We start from the raw sequence: 23,114 nt of genomic DNA on the forward strand, positions 1-23,114 counted from the left end.
GAAGGCAAACATTATCTGAACAAATCTTGCAAGAAGACCCCATGATATATTCACCTTAGGTTCACCAGAAATCAGAAACAACTGGAAGGCACACGACAACAAAGTCCCCAGCAGAATGACTCCCCATGTCTGTCACAATTTGTTCATGTTTTATACAGTGCCTTTGTACACGTGTTGATGTTGTTGAGCACATTGTTTTTTTTTCTTTGAGAAAATGCATCACTAAATTGGAATTATCTATTGATTTCTAACTGCATATTGTGTTCAGTTCATTGTTTGATTTTAGAAAACCTGGACCAAATGAATTTCTAAACCATTCTAAGTGGGTGATTTGGAGATATTCTGTCATGATCACACCAGAGCGGTAGGCATCTCTACCAATCCTAGAACTAGAGCACAAATTGTCCAGCACAGACTCCTGGGCTTAACTGGCTCAATCTGGACACTGGAATATGAAATATAGCAAGCAGAAAGTGTAGTCCTATTGACCAGCACAGGTGACTGTTATTCATCCCAGGCTTGGCAATGTAAATCTTGAAACAATTTACCATGGACAGTGGACCTTTGTTATACGTTGGGGTTTGGTTCCAAGATCCCCCATGTATAACAAAATCCATGTATGCTCAAGTCCCATTAAATATGACATAGCAAAATGTTGTCTCTTATTTTAAAAAAAGGAAAATCAAGGTTTGATGTTTGAAATTTATACTTTTTGTGAACATTTCAAACCGCATATGCTTGAATCTGTGTATAAAAAATCTGTGTATTAGAAGGGCCAACTGTACCTACAAATGCCATTGTAGGGATGTTTTAGAAACTCTGGCCCGATCTAGTCGGGCCTATAGTGCGCCCTCATCATGTGCTAGGGGTTAGCTGAGGGCTCACTGCCCAAACGTGCCTCACCCCTAGCATGTGATGAGTGCATCAAAATGGCGGCACCCTGTATACACAGGTGCCACTATTTTGACACGTTGGATGCTTAGCATCTGCATGTCGTGCCCCTTGTGACATCGCGAGTGCAACATTGGTGCACTGCGGCATCACAAGGGCACCGCAGAAAGAACCCACTTTTTGCAGGTTCTTTTTGCCATGCAAGGAAGCACGCAGTTTGTCCACTGCGGCTTCCTCGCGTGGTAAAACAAGGCACCGGCAGGCCGCCCTTTTTGGGCGGTCTGTACCCGCCTCTGTCTTAACCAATTCTAGTGTAAGGAGACCTGATGCTCACTCCCTCAAATAAGATGCAGATGAGAATCTGGGGACAATGTGTACAGGGAACACAATATGTAGCCTACAGTTATACCTCTACTTTTCTATAACTAATGAGAACCTCCCACCCCATAGAGACACAAAGACTAACATACCGCAAAGTGGATCTAAATGATACTTTTTATGGTTGCTTCTGTGAACAACTTACGTTTCAGGCTGTTGAATACTGTTGAGGAAAGGAGTACATTATCTCACTAATACATGATTTCCATGCTAAAGTTTACAAACTAGACTCCTGACACCTCAGTTTAAAGGATCTCAGGTATGAACAGAGATGGGACCACCATTCCCCAAACCACCAAGCAAGCATGGTGGGTGGCATGCTGGCTAGTGTTTCTGGGAGCTGTAGTCCCAGAAATCAACATTCCAAATCTTTGGATAGGAACACCAATTCTCTATCTGAACAGCAGAAGATTCTGAACATGCCCCCTAGAATGCTGTTAGGCTTCAAATCCATGATCATTGGCCATTGGGGAGTACTGAAACAAGGTCAATATGGTACAATGGCTAGAATGTCCAAGACATACTGGAGGGATCCAGTTTCCAATCCCAGTCAGCCACCAAGCAGACTGGGTGAGCTTGGGTCAATCATTTGTCCTCCAGCTAGTTTGACTTATAGGATTGTTGTGAAGCTCAGGGTGATAAGAGACTCATGGATACCATCTTGTGCTCCTTAGACCAATCACTGTAAGGCAGGATGGTACCAAAATGAAATCACAGCAGAATCTTTGCAGGTGGGCTGCACAATTTCTAGTCTTGCTTAATGCCTACAGGTGGCATTGTTTATATAGTCAGCTCTGAGAATAATTTTGTAAGACAATGTAAGTACAAGCACTGAAAGGCAGAAGTTTACAAGCCTGAAATTATATGTATGGAAACAGCTTTCAAGTAGTACTGTAGCAATGACATTTAGCACAACAATGCTTGCAACAATATAATTCCATCATAAGATAAATATCAATTAAGCATGAGAGAGGAAGAGACATTGAAAAAAAGACAATTGCAAACTTTGATCACCAGTATTCGCTTTATTTTAACTGAACTAGCCTTCTTCAGGGAAGCTGGTCTGCCTCTTAGAGAAACAATAGAATTGGGCTTACACTGTGAAATTGTGTGTATGCTTCGTCTGTATGCCAAAATGCATAATTATGCTACGTTCTAAGTATGCCTTATTGCCATGCTGCACATATGGCATCTAAGCAAGCCATATCTGAATCTTTGCAAATCTATTTGCCGTGCTATTTAAGCAGAGCACATTCCACATCGTTCAAAAGTAATTACACTTTTGTCTAGAGTGTAGGAGACAGCTTTCCCCAAACAATGAAAATTCTCATTATTAGAGCTGGCACAATAACTACTCTGGTGTTCACAACATTCTGTATTGTCCCATCACAATTAAATGAGGTGTGGGCTGGAGCCTATCTCAAGCTAGATGTACAAAAGGTACACCTGAAATTTGCATTCTTACCCCACAACAGCTCTCTGTTTGAAAAAATGTTCTATTATACAAGCACAGAATTGATGTAGTTGAATGACTAAGCCGAGCTGGGAACAGGACTCCTCCTCTCCAAATTCAATCTTGTTCTTTATATGAATTGGTATGGTGGGCTCCGGCAAACCTTTCCCCATCTTAACCAGCCCACATCTGCAATATGACAATAATAATCCTGGCCTACCTTACTGGACTGTAAGAAGATTAATGTACTACATAAAAAAAAAAATCCTGACCATATTCCAAGGACGTGGCTCATATCTCAGTCCTAAATAACCTAACACACACCACACATATCCCAGTCATATCACTACTATAAAGAACTATGTACACAAAATATGCAATGCAGAAAGCGGCATTCATGGACTGAAGCAGACTTCCTTCTCCATCCTGACCCCATTGAATAGTAGGGCTATGTCTCAGTGGTGGAACACATTTTGTATGTCGTGAGGCAGCTTCCAAACTTTGGGCCCAGCTGCCTTTCACATATTGATTTGACCGTGTCTTCTAGCTTTAGGTTTTCCGAATATGGAAAAGTCACACTGAGTCTAATATATAAGGCCAATTACAAAACTGAAACAAAAATTGAGATAGTGGGTGTGCAGCACTCAAAAAACATGTGAAACATTTGTTCCACTCTTCTTTCATTCATAGGGTTACCATGAGACTTCTTGGATATGGGAGCCATGTCTATACATGAAATTCATTTATTTTTCAGATACACCTCATGCACATAGCCTGAAGGTAATTTTATACACAGTATTTTCTAATAATTTTGTGCACAAAACAATGTTTCTGTATACTGAACCATCAGAAAGCAAAGGTATCAGTATTTCAGCCATCCATGCAAACAGTTTCGGACTTTTGAATATTTTGGACTTTGGAATTTTGGAAAAGGGAGACACACACCTGTATTTACTTTTTAAAAAAATGATCACATTGCTTTATTTTACGTTACCCTGAAATCTTTGGATAGAAGCTGGATGTAATTATTTCAATAAATCTAATAAAACAGAGACTTTCAAATTAAAATCCTATCCTCACTAAGAAATATATACTTCCTCTTTAGTGCCCTTTTGTGAATATAGGGGAAGGGAAGGGAAGGGAAAGGAAGGGAAGTATCCTGCTGCATTCTCCAGTGCTGAATAACCAAAGCAAAAAATGTACATTTTAAGATATTACATTAGGTGTTGGTTTCCATTCACTTTACTTCTGTGTACCCTCCTTATAAGATAAATTCACACAAATCTACTGTCTCACACGGGCATCCTTAGCCACCTGGCAGGTAATTCTTCTCAAAAGGTACTTCATCCAAGAAAGAAGATTATCAACACTCCATATTCTTTCTGAAGTGGTGCAGCATGTTTAACCTTTTGCTTTCTATATAGAAAACAGGGGGAAGCCCCATATTATAAAAATGTTTCAATAAATTGTTAGATTCCCCCCCCCAGATGTGTATGTGCACCCCTCCCCCCACACACATTATGGAATAAGCAACACAGTTTTGTTACTGAAGGAAAGGGTGAAGAAAACTCAAGGATCATTGCAGTCAGGTATTCCTCATATCTAAGTATCATACCTCCATTTAAAAACAGCAACAGGTAAGATGCCCAATCGTTGAACCTGCCCTTGTTACAGCTCTGGCTTTAACACTGTCTTGTTCCCCAGAAATTCACATATCACAATGTTTAAACTGCATTCTTTTAAACATTTTTCTTTCTTTCTGATTTTTCCAACTTTTAAAGGTACAAGAGAAACAATTCCAGAGTGAAGGTTACTGACACTACGTATAATTTGTTTTTGAGGGTGGGAGAATAGGTTGTTTAAGGGTGAATCTACACTGTAGAAATAATGCAGTTTAACACCACTTTAAATGCTGTGCTCCAACCTAAGGAATCCTGGGATTTGTAGTTTTACACAATAGTTCACCTTTGTTACCAAAGAGCACTGGTATCTCACAAAACTACAAATCCCACAGTTCTGTAAAATGGAGCCTTGGCAGTTAACGTGGTATCAAACTGTATTATTTCTACAGTGTAGATGCACCCTAAGATCGTACTCAATTCCTTCCCCCAGTTCTATAGGACAAACTTTCTATCCATGTCAGCAGAAATACGGTGAAGAAAAACATTGTCACACAAGATGGTTCATAGGGGAATAGAGAAAGAAAAAAAATTGTTGAACATGTTCATGCTGTTGCATGGGATTCTGGCACTGTCAGTTTCCATCAGAGTCCATTTGGGCATTGCTTTTTTAACGGTAAAAGTGGAACCTGTAGAGTCTTCCTTTCCATGATTCTTGCCAGCCGGCAAGTCAGCCATGCTATTTGACAAGTTCCTCCTTTCCATTCCCCCTCTTCAACCCAAGTATTCCATTACTGTCCCCCAAATTGTGAGCCAGTTATCTGTGCCATTAAGCTTGCTGAATAGATCCCCATACCTGCATCATTACCATCTCCACCCCCACCGCCCCATCATTATGTTTCCACCCATCTGGGGTATGGATGCTGATACCTACTCTGAGAATGAGTTTGTTCTTGGTTTGTAGAGAATGGCATGAAAAATGCATGAACAATATACTCCCAGAACTTAGAAACATTACTTTTTTGGACAACCATTCCCAGAATCCTCCAATAGCCCTAATGACTGGAAAATGCTGGGAATTACTGGCATTTTTTCCCCCAAGCTCTGGTTTCACTTCTGCATTGTTGTAGTCCATGTTTCAAGTCAACCCCAACATATGGCAAACCTATCATAAGGTTTTCTTGGCAAAGTTTATTCAGGGGAGGCTTGCCACTGCCTCTTCTAATGCTGAGAGACTGTGACTTAATGAAGTCACCCTTACATGATTTACATGAGAGTCCATGGCTGACGAGGGAATCAAACCCTGGCCTCCAAGAGTCCAGCATTCAGACCACTACACCATGCTTGCTCTTTTTCACCTCTGCATACTTGCTGACAAATCACACCTGTACACTACTAATATATAAACTGTGTTGAAATCTGCATGCTCCCAGGTTTGCTTTGGATCTGCTGATGGGTGATACCTTTGTGTTACTGTTTCACACACAATATTTGTTTTGCTACCCTTGCCAAGGTATAGGATTGCCACCTGGGTGGAAGGTCTGCACTGTGTGTGTGTGGAGGAGCAGGGGAGTTTATTTTCATTCTATGCTGTTTTATAGATTGACTGGTCTGAAGATTTATTCATTTACTTTACAATTGAATAAGGCATAGCTACTGAATTGGTGATAAACTGGAGGCTTGATAAGGTTGGGTTGCGCTAACTGCTGGAAGGCTCTGCTGCAAGGAGTACCAGAAGGAAACTGATCTGGTTAGGTCAAACTTTTCCCATTATTGTGTTGTGTTCCACCCATGTGATGGCTAAACTGCACACTGTACAAAGGAGAGGTCTTCAGATGCCAAGCTATTGTAGAGGCAAACCAAAAGCACAATAGAGCCTGGAGGAGACCTACCATTGTGTTTTGCTGAGAGGTGGGAGTCCTATGGCCACAAGGCTCTTGCGTCAGCAGAGAAACTGGCTGAAATTCCTCAGAATGAGGCTTGTTGGGAAAACTCACATGCAAAGGAAGGTGAAAGGCTTGGAGCCCGTCACTCTCCTCTTCTTCCACTTTCTGTCTGCCTGTCACCATGGCTACCTCTCCATCTGCTTCCCCATACGGAGAGGCTGGTCGCTTGGAAGACATCCTACAAGGAACAAAAGAGGAGAAAATAATGAAACCTCCACATAAATCCTTAATGCCGTCATTGTGTGGTTAGGGGCCATTGTAACAGAAATGCCTTTTTTGTGCTGGCGGAGAGCAGGAAACCATCCAAATACCACTGCAAAGCATACACAATCGGGAACAATGGCCAAGCAGGTAGCAACAGAACAGTGCTTGTTTGTTGTGAGAATAATACGCTAATATAGCACTCTCTTGTATGCTGGCTTCTTAAACACATTCACGAGGGGGAGAAATTACCTAAGAGCACAACATAATGAAATGCAATTCCATTTTATTTTATTTTATTTTACATATGGGTGGATGGCAATAGAAGGTTCTTTTTTTAGCACTTTAAAAGAAATTGCAAAAGACAGAACATCCATCCTGTCTACATGGATGTTGACTTGCTCCTTTTGCTCTCCCCAAGTCATCTTAGGAAGTGTGTGTGTGGGGCGGGGGAAGGCCAACAAATTTTTAATATTGATGTGAAAGAGTAAGATCAGTTGTGAAACTCAAACTTTTGTGATGCTAAAACTTAGTTGGCCACCATTTTGTGCTCTTATGTGCATGCATTTAAATCCTACCAATTTCAATACAAAGTAAAAAAAGAATAAAGCAAAAGACCTGTCTGACATGTTTGTCCATTGATGGAACTGTGATGGAAGATTCCTCCATCCATGGCACTCTGAGCTGCTTCCAAATTTGTTCTAGAGGGTCAACCAAGGGGTTGCAGGAGGGAGGGAGGACAGAAGATGCCCCAAAGGGTGAACATACTTCCACTTGATGACTGCCCATTGTCTACATGAGTATTGTTACCTAATTTTATTTAGAATACTCTTCTACAATTTGTTGCTTTGTAATGAGAAACCTATGAACTATGAAAACACAGTATACAATCAAAGAGTAGATGCACATTAATTAGGCATTAAAGGCGCAATCAAACAGGCTCAGCCAGGCTAATAAATAATAATATCATCCTCATCGGTGAAGTGTCTCAAAAAGAGGAGTTACACAGTTTGGGTACCATTACAAAGAGGGCCCTGGGTCAAGCCTAAACTCAGAGATGAGGACATGCTGCTACCTTATACTCTGTTGTGGGTGCTGAAAGTGATGATGTACAGTGGTGGACTGTGAAGTAGACAAGTGCGTTGTATCACAAGCCTGTGGATTGTAGCAGTTAAAAACAAAAACAACATTTTCTGTAATGTTCCAAGAAAGCGTGTGTTTTTTTAACCTGTCTCAATAAAGACCAGTACCTTCTTCAACCATACAGAGGATGCTGTGATATGAAGAATGTCCATCACAATGAGCATGGCACCAAAAACCAACAGGGTAATTCACAGTCCTTCCAGACATAGTGCATTCCTTCTTACCTGACGGGAGGCTATCCTCCTCCTCTTATCTAAATCATTATATACTGAGAAAGTAGAAACAGAAACTAGAAAGACCTAAATTAAATTCCAAGTCCTGAACAAGAGTAGGGTCACCGAATCAATAGGCGGTATGTCAGTGTTGACTTACCGTTTAGCAACCTGATTCAGTTGCTTTTTATAGTAATTATTTACTATTGTAATTTCATGATGCCCCAAAGTAGCTATGCATTGTTTTGGCTACAAATTACAAATTCTTTTTTCTCATGTTTCTCAAAAATAAGTCAAATAGTATGTTTAAAAAAAAAACATACACATACATCTGCATGCTACAAGCCACTGTTCTGGTTGTTGTTGTACAGTCAGGCTGGCTTATGGTGATCCACAGCCCTGAAACTCACTGTGGCTTCCTTTATTGAGTCAATCCATCTGTAATTTGACCTTCCTCTTTTCCTACTGCCTTCAGTTTTACCAAGCATTATCACCTTTTCTAATGTGTCATATTGTCTCATGATACATCCAAATTACAACAGACTCTGTTTAGACATTTTGACTTCTAGGGAGACTTCAGACTTAATTTGCACGTAGATCCATTTATTTGATATTTTGGTGGCCCGTGGTATTCAGCACCATTGCAGCACATTTCTTATTCCCGTCAGTTTTTATAACTGTACATAGAAATCAGAAATATTTTGGCATGGATCATTCAGACTTGAGTTTTCAATATTAAATAACCTGTGGTTTAGAACACACTCTTCTTTGTTCACCTCATCACCTCAACAGCCAGCACAGGGCAGAAGCCGAAGCCATGAATCATGTGATATTCTTCCCCTGGTATTCAACAAAGACACCAGTCAAAGTAACGAACAGTCAAATAACTGAACGTTTCAGTAATGCTGAAGACTCATGTTATCCCTTGTTAAGTTAAAATCATACTGTAGGGATTTCTCACTTGGGCAAATAAGCCGTCTTATCTCTTCCAGCTTTAATACTGGATCCGGGATGCCCCAGGATGTTATTATAACTAAATCACCACCAATCTAGCCACAGTGCCACCACCCGGATGCATCCTGGGTCAAAGCCTTGCTCAGCCAGACATTTTTTGAAGTCAGAAGCTCCCCAACATCGAAAAAGTGTGGGCTGAGCAAGGCTTCGACCTGGGATGCATCCAGATGGCGGCATCCTGTCTAGATCAGTGGGAATTTAGTTATGATAACATCCAGGGGCATCCCAGATCCAGAATTGAAGCCAGAAGAGGAAAGCCGGCTTATTTGCCCAAGCGATAAACTCTGTAGCAACCTTAATTGTTGGGAACAGGAACTTCTAGTCTACTAATCTGTTTCTAGACTCTGACAGGCCTGCTATCTATTGACTTTGTTGTTGTTAACTGTTCCTGAGTTGCTCCCAGCTCCTGGTGAACCTATGGATGAGACACCTCCAATATTCCTTGGCCTCTACAACTCTGCATAGGTCTTGTAAATTCATGCCCATGACCTCCCTAATTGAGTCTATCCATCTAGTGTGTGGTCTTCCTCTCTTTCGACTTTCCTCTACCTTTCCTAGCATTGTAGCCTTTTCCAATGAGTCATGCCTTCTCATGAGGTGGCCAAAGTATGACACTTTGTTTGATCATCTTTGCATCAAGGGAGATTTCACATTTAATTTGTTGACCTTTTGGATGTCATGAAAATAGTTTGAAGATTTGATTTATCATGTCAGTTAAAGCTCAACCCCAAACCTTTCTCCCTGAAGCAATGAACAAGATGATGCCATCCATCCCAATTCCCCATACATGGTTTACTTTAGCACTAGAGATAGGACCACCACTACACTAACAACATTGTTAGTCATTGGAACCATATTTAGTAGGTTTTGCCTATAAAGCACCTAAATGGTTTTCCAGATACAGCCGTCAATGTTCTCTGAGAAAGTCAATGTTCTCTGCCTAACAAAGAGGCAGGTAGCCCCACACAGGACAGAAACAGTATGGATCATAAGGGAAATTACTTTTTCTGCTGCTAACAGAGCTGAAATTTTATATGGCTCTTTGTTTCCCAGTTCTCATGTCACCAAAGAAAGGAGTAGCTTCTGCCTGCATTGATACCCCTCCAGACTATCTTAACTGACAAGAAAAGTAACATCTTAAGACAAAACATAGGCCTATGGTTTTAACATAGCCTTTTTCTTCTTCCTCTCCTGTATGATTTTTAACACCTTTGTCTGATGAAGGAGCCAGTGTAGTTTCAAAGGTTTGTGTAATGTATTAGCCTCAAAAGGTACCACTGTTTTGCAGATTTTGGGATTTATTGCATTTTGCTGTTTGGCCAACATGGATAGCCTGGAATATATTTTCAGTAATAAGGTAGGTTATATCTGTATAGGACAGAGTGCGTGGTGCACACAGATGTATCCTTTAACACCTCACTACTAGTCTTTATTCCCTACTATCTGCTGCCTGAGTTAAAGAACTCATTTTGCCTAATGGTAGGGCTGACCCTCATTAATTGCATTGCAAGCTTTGTCTTTGGAAGGTAAAGGGAAGAAAGAGCCCCATGTTGGGAAATGGGGAGATACAAATTAAATAAATGCAAGTATATGAGAGGAGGGTCTGGCTGCTATGCTAATTTGGAGTAATGAACATACCTGATGTTTTGTGGAGAAAGAACTTCAAAGAATTTCAGTGGAAGCTCCGACAGAAGGGGAGACAAAGGGAGGGTTAGGAAGCCAATAACTCAGCCTCCATTTGGATGGATTAACAACAACAACAAACCAATTTAAAAACAAAAAAACCTAAGTGCTCTGCCAAAGCTATAAAGAGAAAGTGGATTCTGAGGATGGATTTGAAGGAAAATCCTTCCAATGCAGGTGTTCTAGGAAAGAATTCCAGGGAAAAAAAGGAAGAACGGGAAAAGAGTATTGTTCTTCCTACAAACTCCACTGGCTGGGTGCCTGCTTTGTATCAAGCATATCCAAATGGCTGAGTATGTGAAAGTCCATTGACCAGTGGCTGAATGTGAAACCTCTTAACAAAATTGGATGAATATTGTGTGTGGAGTGGATTAGCATTTACATCAGTGTTATAGCTCTCTCATTTTCGAATCCTCAAAAAACAAGAAACAAAACAAAAGTTGGCATCAGATTCCCAATACTGGGGAGGGAGATCCTACTATGATACACAACGAGGCATAGGTGCTTCCCACACTAGGTTTATTCTTGCAATCTGATCAGTTTTTGAAGTTTTATTTTTTAACCTGGGCTGCAAGTTTTTCTTAAACAGCAGATTAACAAATGTTTTGGTGGAAGCTATTTTTGATTGGTGAGGGCAAACTTCAATATTCAAAATTTATTTATATTTCATTAATCATCAAGAAATCATTTTAAAAGGAAAGAAATTAAAACTGGTGCTAACTCTCTGGCTTAATTTCTTTCACCAAATTATCCCCATTCCCATATGCATATCCCACATATGTCATGTGCAGCTTAGCAGAATCAGACCATTTCTCTTTTACACCAAACCATCACAACTGCCTCCCTCTCCCCAAATATTCACAGAAACAAGATATTGCTGGCACAGACTTCAAAACCCATGATGCAATGTGACTGCAAATGATTTATGTAGATAACAAAGACATAGGCCCATGCAGCAGGAATAACATTAATTCAACATGAAAAAAAAATCACTAATTCTTCATGGGAAGAAGAATCCATCATTTAGAAATACAACACTTTATTAGGTCTTGTACAGCATTTTGTTGTAATTTTAAGGTGTCATGGATCTTCAAGCATTTTCACTAATGGCTATGCTGTTTAGGGCTGCTGGGAAATGCAGCCCAACAATATCTGGAGAGCTGTATGATTTCCACTCCTGCAATAAAAATGAAAGCAAAGTCCTATTCCTTGCTTTAAAGAAGGACCATTTTCTCCCAGACCATTTGAGAAGTAACAATTTTCATTTTGACTCATGAAATTATGTTGGGTCAGGATCTTGGACTTGCAAGAACAGACATGTGGGGGCACATTACTCTCCATTTTCAATCATCCCACCCTTGCTATACTGTTCAGGCTAATTCTGAATCCAAACCTCAGTTTTCTAGAGTGTATTAGCAGGGCATCCATAGGGTCTTTTGATATAGGTGCCAAAACATGAGAAGGCTCATGAGGGAAAGAATGAGTACTTGGGATTCAAACGTATGAATATTAAAACCAGTGCACTGGTTTTTGTCTGGAAATGCAGAGGAAACCTACTGGAGATAACTTTATGTAAGTGATATAATAATCATTATACTTTGCAACCCATCAAGATGAAAACTGCCCTTCAGCTTCACAGGCTGATCCACCAGACCTCCTGGTTTTCCTGTCAAAATTCGGGAAGCTGTCAAGAACCTAACTAGTCATAAAGCATGCCTAATGAACTTCTTTTAACCGTGTATGCTTGATGGATGCAGATACAATCTACTACGAAGTCCTTAAGAAAGACGTGTTGAAATGAATGGAGTGTGACAATGCTCTTTCAGCAACCATTCCTTTTAGTGAGACTTGTGCAGTGGAGCATCCTGCCCTTTTTAAATTCCTTGTGCCTCTTAAACAAAACAAAACAAAAAATCTACTTGATAATTTTCTACTTTGAATTCTTGGTTCCTTCACTGAATGAACTGTGATTTTTCCACCCCAAACGGAATGCCCCATATTCACAAAAGTGTTGTCACCTCGCACAGAGTCAACTTCAATCCCAACTCAACTGCTTATACCATAAAATTATGAAACTCTAATCTTGTTACATTCAGCAAAATGCTCCAGAAATATTTCAAGAAATCCACAAAGAAGCTTGCAGGAGGGAGGGGGGATGGTTTTATCCATGTCTTTAAAAGTGATGAACACTGATGTGTCAGGAGAAAAAGATATGGGGCTATAAATCGGAACTTGTTGGGGAATTAATTAAAGGATTCATCAATCATTACACAGCTAACACCACATCTATATGTATATACAGCTGAAATCCCATCAGCTGCCACAACCTTACAGCAATCCACAGGTTCGCAACTCCCAAAGTCCTTCTCTTCTGACTATTTATAAATGACTTTGTATAATCTAGCATTAAGACCTGTAATTATAAAACAGCATTAAATACAGGCCTGCATAGTTATGGATAATTATAACTGGTACACTTCAGAGGGGGAAAAAGTTTTTTAAAATCCCAAGAGAAATAGAAAGCATTTTTATTTAAATACCAGCTTTGCCTTTTTGACAGTTCCAAGTCCACATGATATAACAAGATGGTTTAAACTGTATGCCATTAAAAAAAACACCTTACTATACCTCCCCCCCTCCCCCCTCTACCCCCCCCTAAAATCAAAGTTAATTCCTTAACAAGCCTTTTGAGACATAACAAAGCAGCCAGCTTTCAGATTAGGGTACAAAATGTCTCCTGAGTCCTCAATCCCAACTGGCTGAAGCTCATTCTTTTTGATCAGTCAATATCCAGGTGTCATTTATACACACAACTTTCCTTATATAGAGAGCATGTAGTCAGAGAGAAGGTTTTCTCCCTCCTTCATACATTTAGAACTCAGAGTGATCCAATGCAGCTGGATGGTGATAGATTTAGGATGCCATCTTGGTACAATTTATTTAAATATCCTCTGGGTCTACAGGGCTATTAATTGATACCCTGCATTCCATCACATCATTGACTATACACCCTCCCTCCCAAAGTAGCACCTTATTAGTTCAGCCACTCTCACATTTAGGAATGGAGTTTAAGTTCAAATGGCATATAGAGGCACCCTTGACTGGCTGATGCAGCACTTGTATTAACTGCATATCATGGTATTCTGTGACTGGGCTGCCACCATCACTGTTATCCAAGTGCCATGGGAGATGTCTGTTAGACCATGTCACTCCAAACTACCCCGTAGTCTTGTCCTACTAGCACTGCTTACAAGTTTACCTTTGATTATGATTAATTACCTATAGGACCAAAATTAGAAATCTGTATGCTGAACTTTAAAAATTAGTAATTAAAATATAATTCCCCCCCTCTTGTTGTATTGGTGGCTTAATTTTAAGTATTTTCAGTTTATTCGTATTGACTTTATCATTTAGTCAACTTTCTATACAATACCCATTTCCACTGTTTCATACTGTGATGGCCTAAGGTTTTAAGAAATAAAACTGAACTAAACTGAGGGTTGAGATTTTTAGGACCAACAAGAAATGTGACCAATAACCAGCTCATGAAATTCACATTCTAGTGAATTCAAGTAGCAGCCAGTTGAATAGACAACTTCAGATAATGGTGGACTCTCTTTCTTTGGGGGTCTTTAAACAGAGGTTGGAAGGCCAACTCTCAGGACTTCTTTAGTTCTTTACATGTAAGGATATTGGATAGGTGGCATTTGCAGCCCTTCTAAATCTATTGGTCTGTTATCTATGATGCAGTCATGGTAACTTGTTTGTAAAAAGTTTTTTTTTACAAATGAGCAGAAAAACTCACAGAAGATAGAAAGCAGTCAGGACTCACACATATTGAAAAGAGTCATCACACTCAACTTGAATGTAGGAGAAGATTAGAAAGGGGGCATATAGTTCCAAGGTTGTAAGAAGGAAGAGTTTGAGGTCAACAAAATAAGACTTTCATATTTACTTTCAGACACACAAAGCACTTATATACATAACTGAAAATTCTGCATTTGTAACCTGTGAGGGTTCCAGCTATATATATTCAATAATCACTTGATATTAAGACAAGGGCCAGTGTGTCCTGTGGGTGCACTGAGGGAACTACCACAGACAGCAGAATGCTGGGAAATCAAACTGTTGCTCTTCTTCTTTTATTAATGATAGGAAATCTTTCAGAGCACCTCACCCACAATGGCTTGTTCTGAGGGAGGAAGCAAGAATGGGAATTGTGTAGTCCTCCAGATGTTATTGGACACCAACTCTCAACATTGGCTATGGTGACTGGGAGTGGCCACATAGCTCCCACTCAGCCTTTAAATCAATGCATTTGGGATTGACCAGCTTTATGGAGAAGAGCATCAACAACAGGTAGTGTTAGCAGAGAAGTGATGTGGCAAGGAGTCAGTGATGAAAGGAATTTGAGCCAGCAAGGAGGGAGAGAGGTGATGATGAGCCACAAGGTAAGAAGAGGAGGAACAGGGGTAGCAATGGTTGCTTCTGGCAGCAGCATTAAGAGCAGAGAGACTGCATTAAGAGAGACAGACATGTGTGTAGGTATCTGTAAGCATGCTTACCAGCCCAAATAAACTGAAGAAGAACTGAGAGACCAGTGGAGAAGATGTAAATCTGGAACTTTAAAGACAAAAGCAGTACCCAAACAATTCATAAGATTACTCAGATAGAAGATTACAGTGTGGTGAGCCAGAAGATCACAGCCTGGGCTCTAGTGGACACTTAGAACTGAATTGCCCTCAACCTTCATGTAAAATTGAATGATGCAGACAATCATCCATTCATCTCTACCTTAGTGCAGACAGCTTTCCCCCAGTTGTTCAGTTTATTCATTATATTTTCTTTTATTTAAAAAAAATGGGGGGGGGGGGACTTTCCACACAACTTTTCTTTGCTATTTTTTAAAAATGAGATGAAGTAAATAAAAATTGTGTCTCAGCTGTCAGTCATTTTGGGACACAATAATTTGTTAATCATTAGTTTCTATGAATGTATCAATCATTATCTTCTTTGTTATGCATGTGCATTATTAGAAGAAAGAAAGAAATAAAGAAAGAGGGAGGGAGGGAGGGAGGGAGGGAGGAAATAGTGGACTGGTGTGAATACATTTCTAGTCAGTATACTCTCAGCCAACTAACCCCAACAGCAGATACCTTAAACACACCTCTGTGCAATTTAGTTTCAAGTCAATGTTCTTTAACACTCAAGTCTCAGCAAATGAAAATCAAAGTGAATTATGCTGCAATCGTTTTGAGTATTGGCAGAAGTTGCCAAAAGATTGCTTAGAAGAAGATGAGATGCATATCCCACCAATGGAAAAAAAATGAATGAACATGGACAGATGCTCAATACACACAACCTTGAAAAAGCATCCTGAAGTGGGAAGGGAGGGGGATGATCTTTGAAACAGAACTTGGAAATACTTTCTTTTTTGGAACTACAACTTCCCCAAATATCCAGCCACCATAGTGAGTTGCCATGCTGGCTGTGGGATATTGGGAGCCTTTTTTTAAAAAAGAGTTTTCTTCCCATGTTGTGGCTGAAGTCAAGGTGATGGGCAGCCACATATGAAACAAGGCTGATAATGTATGACTTGGAGTCAACAGCCAGAATGAGGAGCAGAGGTCTTCAGCTCTATCCAGAGCCAGGGAAAATGTCAAAAAGAAGTTAATTTAACAGTTTGGCCAGTTCAGAGACTTAATTTTGCCTAAAAATTGCACTGGGATTTTTCCTCCTGCAGAAAGACTGCCAAATAAACTACCCAGGAAAGAAAATTTTATTTTTTATTTCTATTCAAAGAGCCCTGGGGTATATTATGAAATTTAACACTGGATATTCTCTAGATATTCTTAGGTATCATGTATTTTGTAGATGACATCAAATAATATTAATTTTCAATATTTGATAATTAGACCATTCATGTTTGAAAGTATTTGACAGCTGACACACAATTGCTCTTAGTATTTAAGACACACCACTAGGCTTTCTGAACCTATGTTCACTACCCTGAATTAAAGAAAGGAGATGTATAAATGTAGTTAATACATAAATGATTCCATGTTTCATGGTTGACAAACAACAACATTTTTAGCCAACATGCAATAGTATTAGTATTTGAGAGGATGCAATAATAGTATTTTGACTGTGACAACATTTGACGGATGAGATGAATTGGTATTTAGGATTTGACTGCTGGTTGTTTATGAGACTTCATGTTTAATGACTGACAAAACAATCAGGAACTGCCAAACAAGTCCAAAGCTCCCAAATTTCATGTTTTGTGGTTAATGTTCCATATTCAAGATGCCAATATGAATTTTGTACTTAAAATGTTACTTTTGACATTTGAGCATGCTGCAGAAGCTGGCATGTTTCATGTTTATCTCTCAGCTTAAAAAAAAAAAGCACAACAACTTTCAACACACAGCTTCAAAGTCAAGCTATTAAGCCCTCATTTCAGGACAGGAAGAGATGTACAAGAATTCTGGCATCTCCACCAGTACAAACTGGCATCTGCTATGCGGCTCTGGACAAACATTCCATTATTGAGAATGAGCAAGGTATCCCTGCTCATAATTTCTTTCCAGCCTATGTGCAGAAAATCTTTACTGTACTCATCTAGCTTCTACCAGACTTTAAAGACCTAGTAGTAAGAGGAGACCAATGAAGTACAACTGTGGCTGCAGCCCCAGGGAACATTCCAGCAGAAGGATGTCATGTCAAACACAATGGGCATCCATCAGCACAAATTTGGAAACAGCGGGACTCCTCCATTGTTGATATTTCGAGGAAGCTGAGCCCTATCGGTCACATCTCTCATGCAAACAGCCCCTGCTTGACTGGACTTGAATTAAATCTACAAGCTCATTTATTTGCTAAAACACTGCTTTAAGTTAGTTCCCCGATCCCATTTTTATCAGACTGTTACCCCGCTTATAGCAAACCCAAAGAATAATTCTGTTCTTTAGCAACTAATACGTTCACTACAAGAGACCTCTTCATACAAAATTTTATAGCTAAGGTAGTCATTATTTCCCCTCCCTGATCAGGAATGATAAGGCAAATGGTTGGTACCCAAAAAAAGCCAAACTTGTTGCAAATTAGTATATGGAATACAGTAAGATGCATTTAAAAGATAAAACCAATATCCAATTGTTATTCCCAACTAAATCATCAAACCCCTACTAGAATCCCAACTAATCCACACAAGAATCACTGGAATTGGACATAAGTCTTAATTTAGCAAGACTCCCATCAATGTAATGGGTCTTTTCTACTTGGAAGTAACCATCGGAATTAAACCTATAAATAGCTATTCCCTTTTCACTACCCCATTTCACAGATCCATGTGTCTCTTTCCAGCCTCACAGTACAGGTACTCAGCTCCAAAAGTTGTTGATTTTGGAATATTTTGGATTTTGGAATTCCAGACAAGGAATTAATCTTTACTGTCTTTCTATTTAAATATCATCATTTTCTTTTAAACAGGCCACTGACACATTTAAATTAGCATGTCCATATTTTATCTCTGTCCTGCTTTGTCCCCTTTTCTGATGATATATGTCTTTCCTTCCTTGGTGGGATGGGAAAAAGTGGCCTCTTATACCCAGGAAGGACACACATCTCTGAATATAGAATACTGCCTTATTCTAGATCAAAATATTTTGCCTTTGCCTTTGACAAAAAACAGTTACTACAGGTTCTCAACTAGAAAAGTATTCACTCTTTTGAATGCTTGCTACCTGATTCTTTTACCTGGAGATTCCAGAGACTGGATTTAGGATTTTCCACTCAAAAAAGGACCCTTCCAAACACTCAACATCCATTCAGCACATGAGTTTTTTAAACATGTTATAAAAATGTACGTTGAATGGGTTAGGCAAGCATTGTGATGATAGATTCACACCTCCAGTGTCAATTTTAAGGTCTGAAAATGCCCCACATATGTGTTTTTAACTGGTGTTGTTTTTACCGATGCTATGTGTTATATATTAATCTTCTGTTGTTCCCCACATTGTAGGCAAGAAATATATTAGGATTATTATATAGAACTATATGTTTTTGAACACATGGAGAAGAAGATCCAATTTAAGAGTTGTGTTATTTTAATCCGGCATGTATAATTTACTCATCTATCTTGCCAGCTTCTCAGACAACATCAGACAATAAACTCTTCTAGAACATGGCCACATAGTCCAAGAAACCCACAAAAAGCTATGGATACCGGCCATGAAAGCCTTCGACTTAACATCACAACTATCAGAGGTCCAAGCGACCACAAACTGACTGGCCAGTCAATTTCTAGATATACCAATGCAAGGGAGAATCACAATCCAAATTGGAAGGGAAAATGATTGTGGGTCGTTAGATTGAAAATATATGACATCCATTATAGCCTAAATTCATGCCATGTTTCACACGGCATAAGCGACATCTGGCAACTTATCTGCCACAAAAGTTGCTTCAAAATACAGCAGACACAGCTGATGTTAAGTTGCCAAGACAGAGAGCACAGTCCTGTAAAATGTGATGCATTTTATTTAGATCATGTCTATCAGCACTAAACGATATTTGTTTTGGCTGAAAAAGTATTTTACATTTCAACACACAATCTTTTTTTTCTAAATTAAAAAAATAGATGTTTCTTTGGGCAACAGTCTTTTACAGAACCATCCTAAAAAATAATGGGAACAATGTGACTGGGAAAGAGTCAAAGGGGTGGGGGTGGGAACCCTTGTGACTTTCAATGCATTTTGAGAAAAGAAATGAATTCTTAAATGCTAATAAAAGTTAAAAGAAAAATAATAAAAAACCCACTTTTCCCTTACTAATGTTAGATGCTGTGGGATGCACACACCAGGCTCCGTGTAAACAATAACAACTGTAAATGTTTATAGCCATAAGCTTCAGCGAGCGTGAATTGTGGCTAAACTAGAGCAAAAACTTTTTCCCCACAAGGAGATCTTTCACTTCTTCTTCTCTTGAGTAACTTACTTGCATGCCACAGTATCCTTATTGCATGCATGCAACTAGCTCCTCAGCAAAAACAGCATTAAGGGGAACAATAATTCAACTTCCTGTGAACAATACAGCAATAATTCCTTCCAAACTGAAGCTCTGATTTGGTGGAATGATCCAGTTTTCTTCTTAAGTGGATGCCAACAAACTAGAATAGGCAGCTCCTGTTCTGCTCCGTATTTTCAGCTACAAGAATCCAACACTTAATACACTCACTTTCACCCCAAAACAGCTCCTGGGATTGGAATCCACCCCCTTTTCTTCTTCTCCTCCTGAAAGAAAACACACAGCAGGACTTTTCTATTGCTATTATTCTGAACACTACACCCCCCCCAATATGCAAAGCTTTTCTTGAAAGCAGAAATAAAACTTTTTAAAACTGGGTGCTTCAATATTCCAAAATGGTTCTGAAGTCCAGGCCTCAACCACAAATTCTGACACAGAATTTTACCATATTCAAATTAAGAAAAAAATCATTTCTAATGAAGCATGTGGTGTGTGTGTATGTGTACATTTAATATATGAATAATCATCAACATGAGCATCTAAAAACACACATAAATCCATCCTCAGATCTCATTCTGTATTATGCAACACTGTTTAAAATTTGGGCACATTTTAAAGGTGTCGATGTGCTTATTTTAGAGAAATAGAGCAGAGTGACATATTTTAGTGCATATTTTAGTAATGTGTATTTCTTTACATATGCCTTGGGGGACAACATTTGTGTATGCATTTACGTGCATCTATTTTGGAGAATTAAATGTACAGACAGCAAAATATCAGCTCTCATAAACATCAATATTCAAACACTAGAAAAAGAAATTAATTTTGTCTCGTTTACCTATTGTCTCTGTTTCAATTTGATAGATACTTGTACAGAAAACTAACATTCTCAATTGACTGAAGAAAACTTAGCCTGCAGTCCTAGATACAGTAAAAGTACTTGATAGTTAAATTTCAGCCAATTCAAAAAGATGTATGTCTACCTTTACAGGATCCACAGGATCACCTTGTTTGTCAGTAAAGGCAGCAATTTGAAACCCACTTACAAAAGACTAAGTTGTGTTCGGCTCAGAGGGAATACATCTGACTAAATATGCTCAGGATTACAGTATATAATGCAATTATATACATTTTACAGGTTACCACAAGCAGGTTTACCCAGAAGTAGGGATGTAAAGAATATTTGCACATTTTCTCATCCTTTAAGAAAAAGAAAGTGTTTCGACATAAAAGGTATCTGAAATGTCAATTTTTTATCTCTGTAAGAGGGTGAAAAGAACAAGTGCTATTTTCTGCTCAGAAAGAGATGAACATATGTGTGTGTGTGTGTGTGTGTGCATAAAAAAACCCCTCACAATATTTTTTACCAAAAATCCTGAAATGCAAAACAAAATTCCAAATTCGTTTTTATCATCCAGTGGTGAGAAAATGTTGGCTATTTGTGTTTCATCATGAAAATTGAAAAGTTAAGACTGACATTCCTACTCAAATATGACACTGATGTGCCTTCAATTTTAATGGGAGTTAATCCCAGGTAAGATGTGTACAGAAGATCAGTCAAGGAAATTTGTTGGCAAGTTAAAACTACAATAAATCATCTGAAGCAATACACTCTCTTCCATTTTTGATGATGCACACTTAGTGGATACCACTGTAGTTGTCCTGTCCCAGATCTCAGGTGTCATCTAACATTTTATAGCTGCTAGTATTTTTATTTAAAATCTGCTGCTTAATTAGCAGGGGCAATTCTTTTAACTGATGGAAGACTTTTAAATGGACAAAACCAACCAATTAACTTTAAGTAGCATCCTTGTCATGTTCACTTCACATGCCCTTTCTGGGCAGAAGAATCCTAAGGGACTGTAGGGAAGAGATTTGGAGTGCCACATCCAAAAAATCCTTGTACTGTAACTCATTCTGACCAGAGCAGACAAACTCTCTCTCTCTCTCTCTCTCTCTCTCTCCACTCCCTCTCCCTCTCTCTCTTATATGTGTCATTGTGTGGTAGGGATGTTTTTCTAGGAAGTCCATTTATGCTCTGCTATTCAAAATGGTGGTCCATGGACTACTGCCAGTGCATAAACCATTGGCTGATGGTCCCTTGTGACTTTTCAGGAATGAAAGAAACCACTGTAGCCAATGGACAGAAATAAGGTACAGTCAGTCTTCCATATCCACTGATTTTTTTTATCAATGGATTCAAACATCCACAGTGTTAAAATATTTTAAAAATATATAAATTTCCAAAAGCAAACCTTGATTTTGTCATTTTATATAAGAGACACCATTTTACTATGCCATTGTATTTAATGGGACATGAGCATCCATGGATTTGGGGACCCATGGGGGGTCCTGGGACCAAACCGCAAGGCCTCATTCTACTGGTTCTTGGCACTTTATAAAAAAATGTACCCCTTCCCATTCAATAGCTTGAGATACACTCCATTAAGGAGTGTATCTCAAGCTATTTTTCAACAGCAGGCACATTAAATGTTAAGGGAGGAAGAGGCAACCTTGGTGTTATATTCAATGTTGAATGGACTCCAAAAAATGAGGTACCATCTGAACCTCTGGGGCAGTCGGAACTCTTGAGAAGGTTGGTCAAAGGCATGTTGCCAACTGAAGTGGTGCAGCAAATGACACCTTCCCAACATAATCAAATCAAGGAGAACAGTACTAAGGCTGGTCAAGTTATTTTCGAATGGGGGACAGGGGATGCAACAACCCATTCTGGAGCAGATATTGGCATCTCAGTTCAAGGAGTTCCTGGATGTGGTGAATTATCTAGTTCAACTTCAATATGATTTCAGGGCTGGTTATGGGACAAGATTTCAGGCCTTATTATGGCTTTGGTCAATTTGGTGAGTGATCCCTGCTAGAGAACTGGACAGGTGGAGTCCTTATAGTTCTGCTGTTTTTAATTTTACTGATGTGCTTTTAATTGCATCTTTAATCTATTTTATGTTTTATGTCCCAGTTGGATTTGCTTTACTTCATTTTGCTAAGATAAAGGTGGGATGTAGACAATCAGTCAAAGAAGGTTGCAAGTAAACCAGAAGATCCTGAGAAACCCACTTAGAATCATAGAATTGCTATTTAAATACCCTCTTTGCCACTTACCTCAATTCAGTGGAATTCTGTCCCTCTTGTACAAAAATGGAGCAGTACACATTGTAAGAAAAACTCTGGCACTTTTAAGTCATACGGTGCAGAGGAAGGCATAAGCCTGTTTGTGGTGACCACATCTATTCCTCACTCCAGGAAAACATGCCGAAAGTCTGCCAGCCCTCACTGCATAGGTACTTTGTCTACCTTCACGCCTGTTGTTCTACAGCAATTCCCATAAAGCTCCACAAAGACCCAGCTGTATAAACCAAGGCTGTCAAAGGAGGAATGGATAAACCAGGGAGGGGCGTCTAACATGTTGACCACTGACTGAGCATACTAGGATAAAGGAGCCTTGATGGAGAGAAATAATCGCCCATTGCTGTTTGTTTATTTTAACTCTTCTACCACAGACTGGAAACTTCCCCCCTCTTTTTTTTCA

The 23,114-nt window shown here is 39.3% G+C and overlaps 1 protein-coding gene across 6 annotated transcripts in view; it reads right to left on the reverse strand.

The window, feature by feature from the left end:
• Positions 1-23,114, reverse strand: part of SOX5 (SRY-box transcription factor 5) — a 537,054-nt gene that overhangs the window by 370,667 nt on the left and 143,273 nt on the right. For 5 of the 6 annotated variants that reach the window (XM_042470201.1, XM_042470199.1, XM_042470202.1 and 2 more), the window contains one exon: positions 6,234-6,465. In XM_042470201.1, coding sequence (XP_042326135.1) covers positions 6,234-6,464 — 231 coding nt within the window. In that variant the 5' untranslated portion in view covers position 6,465. The remainder of the gene's footprint in view (positions 1-6,233; positions 6,466-23,114) is intronic. The other variant, XM_042470204.1, reaches the window with a different exon arrangement.

The sequence above is a fragment of the Sceloporus undulatus genome, chromosome 5, assembly GCF_019175285.1.
Source record: "Sceloporus undulatus isolate JIND9_A2432 ecotype Alabama chromosome 5, SceUnd_v1.1, whole genome shotgun sequence".
NCBI lineage: Eukaryota > Metazoa > Chordata > Lepidosauria > Squamata > Phrynosomatidae > Sceloporus > Sceloporus undulatus.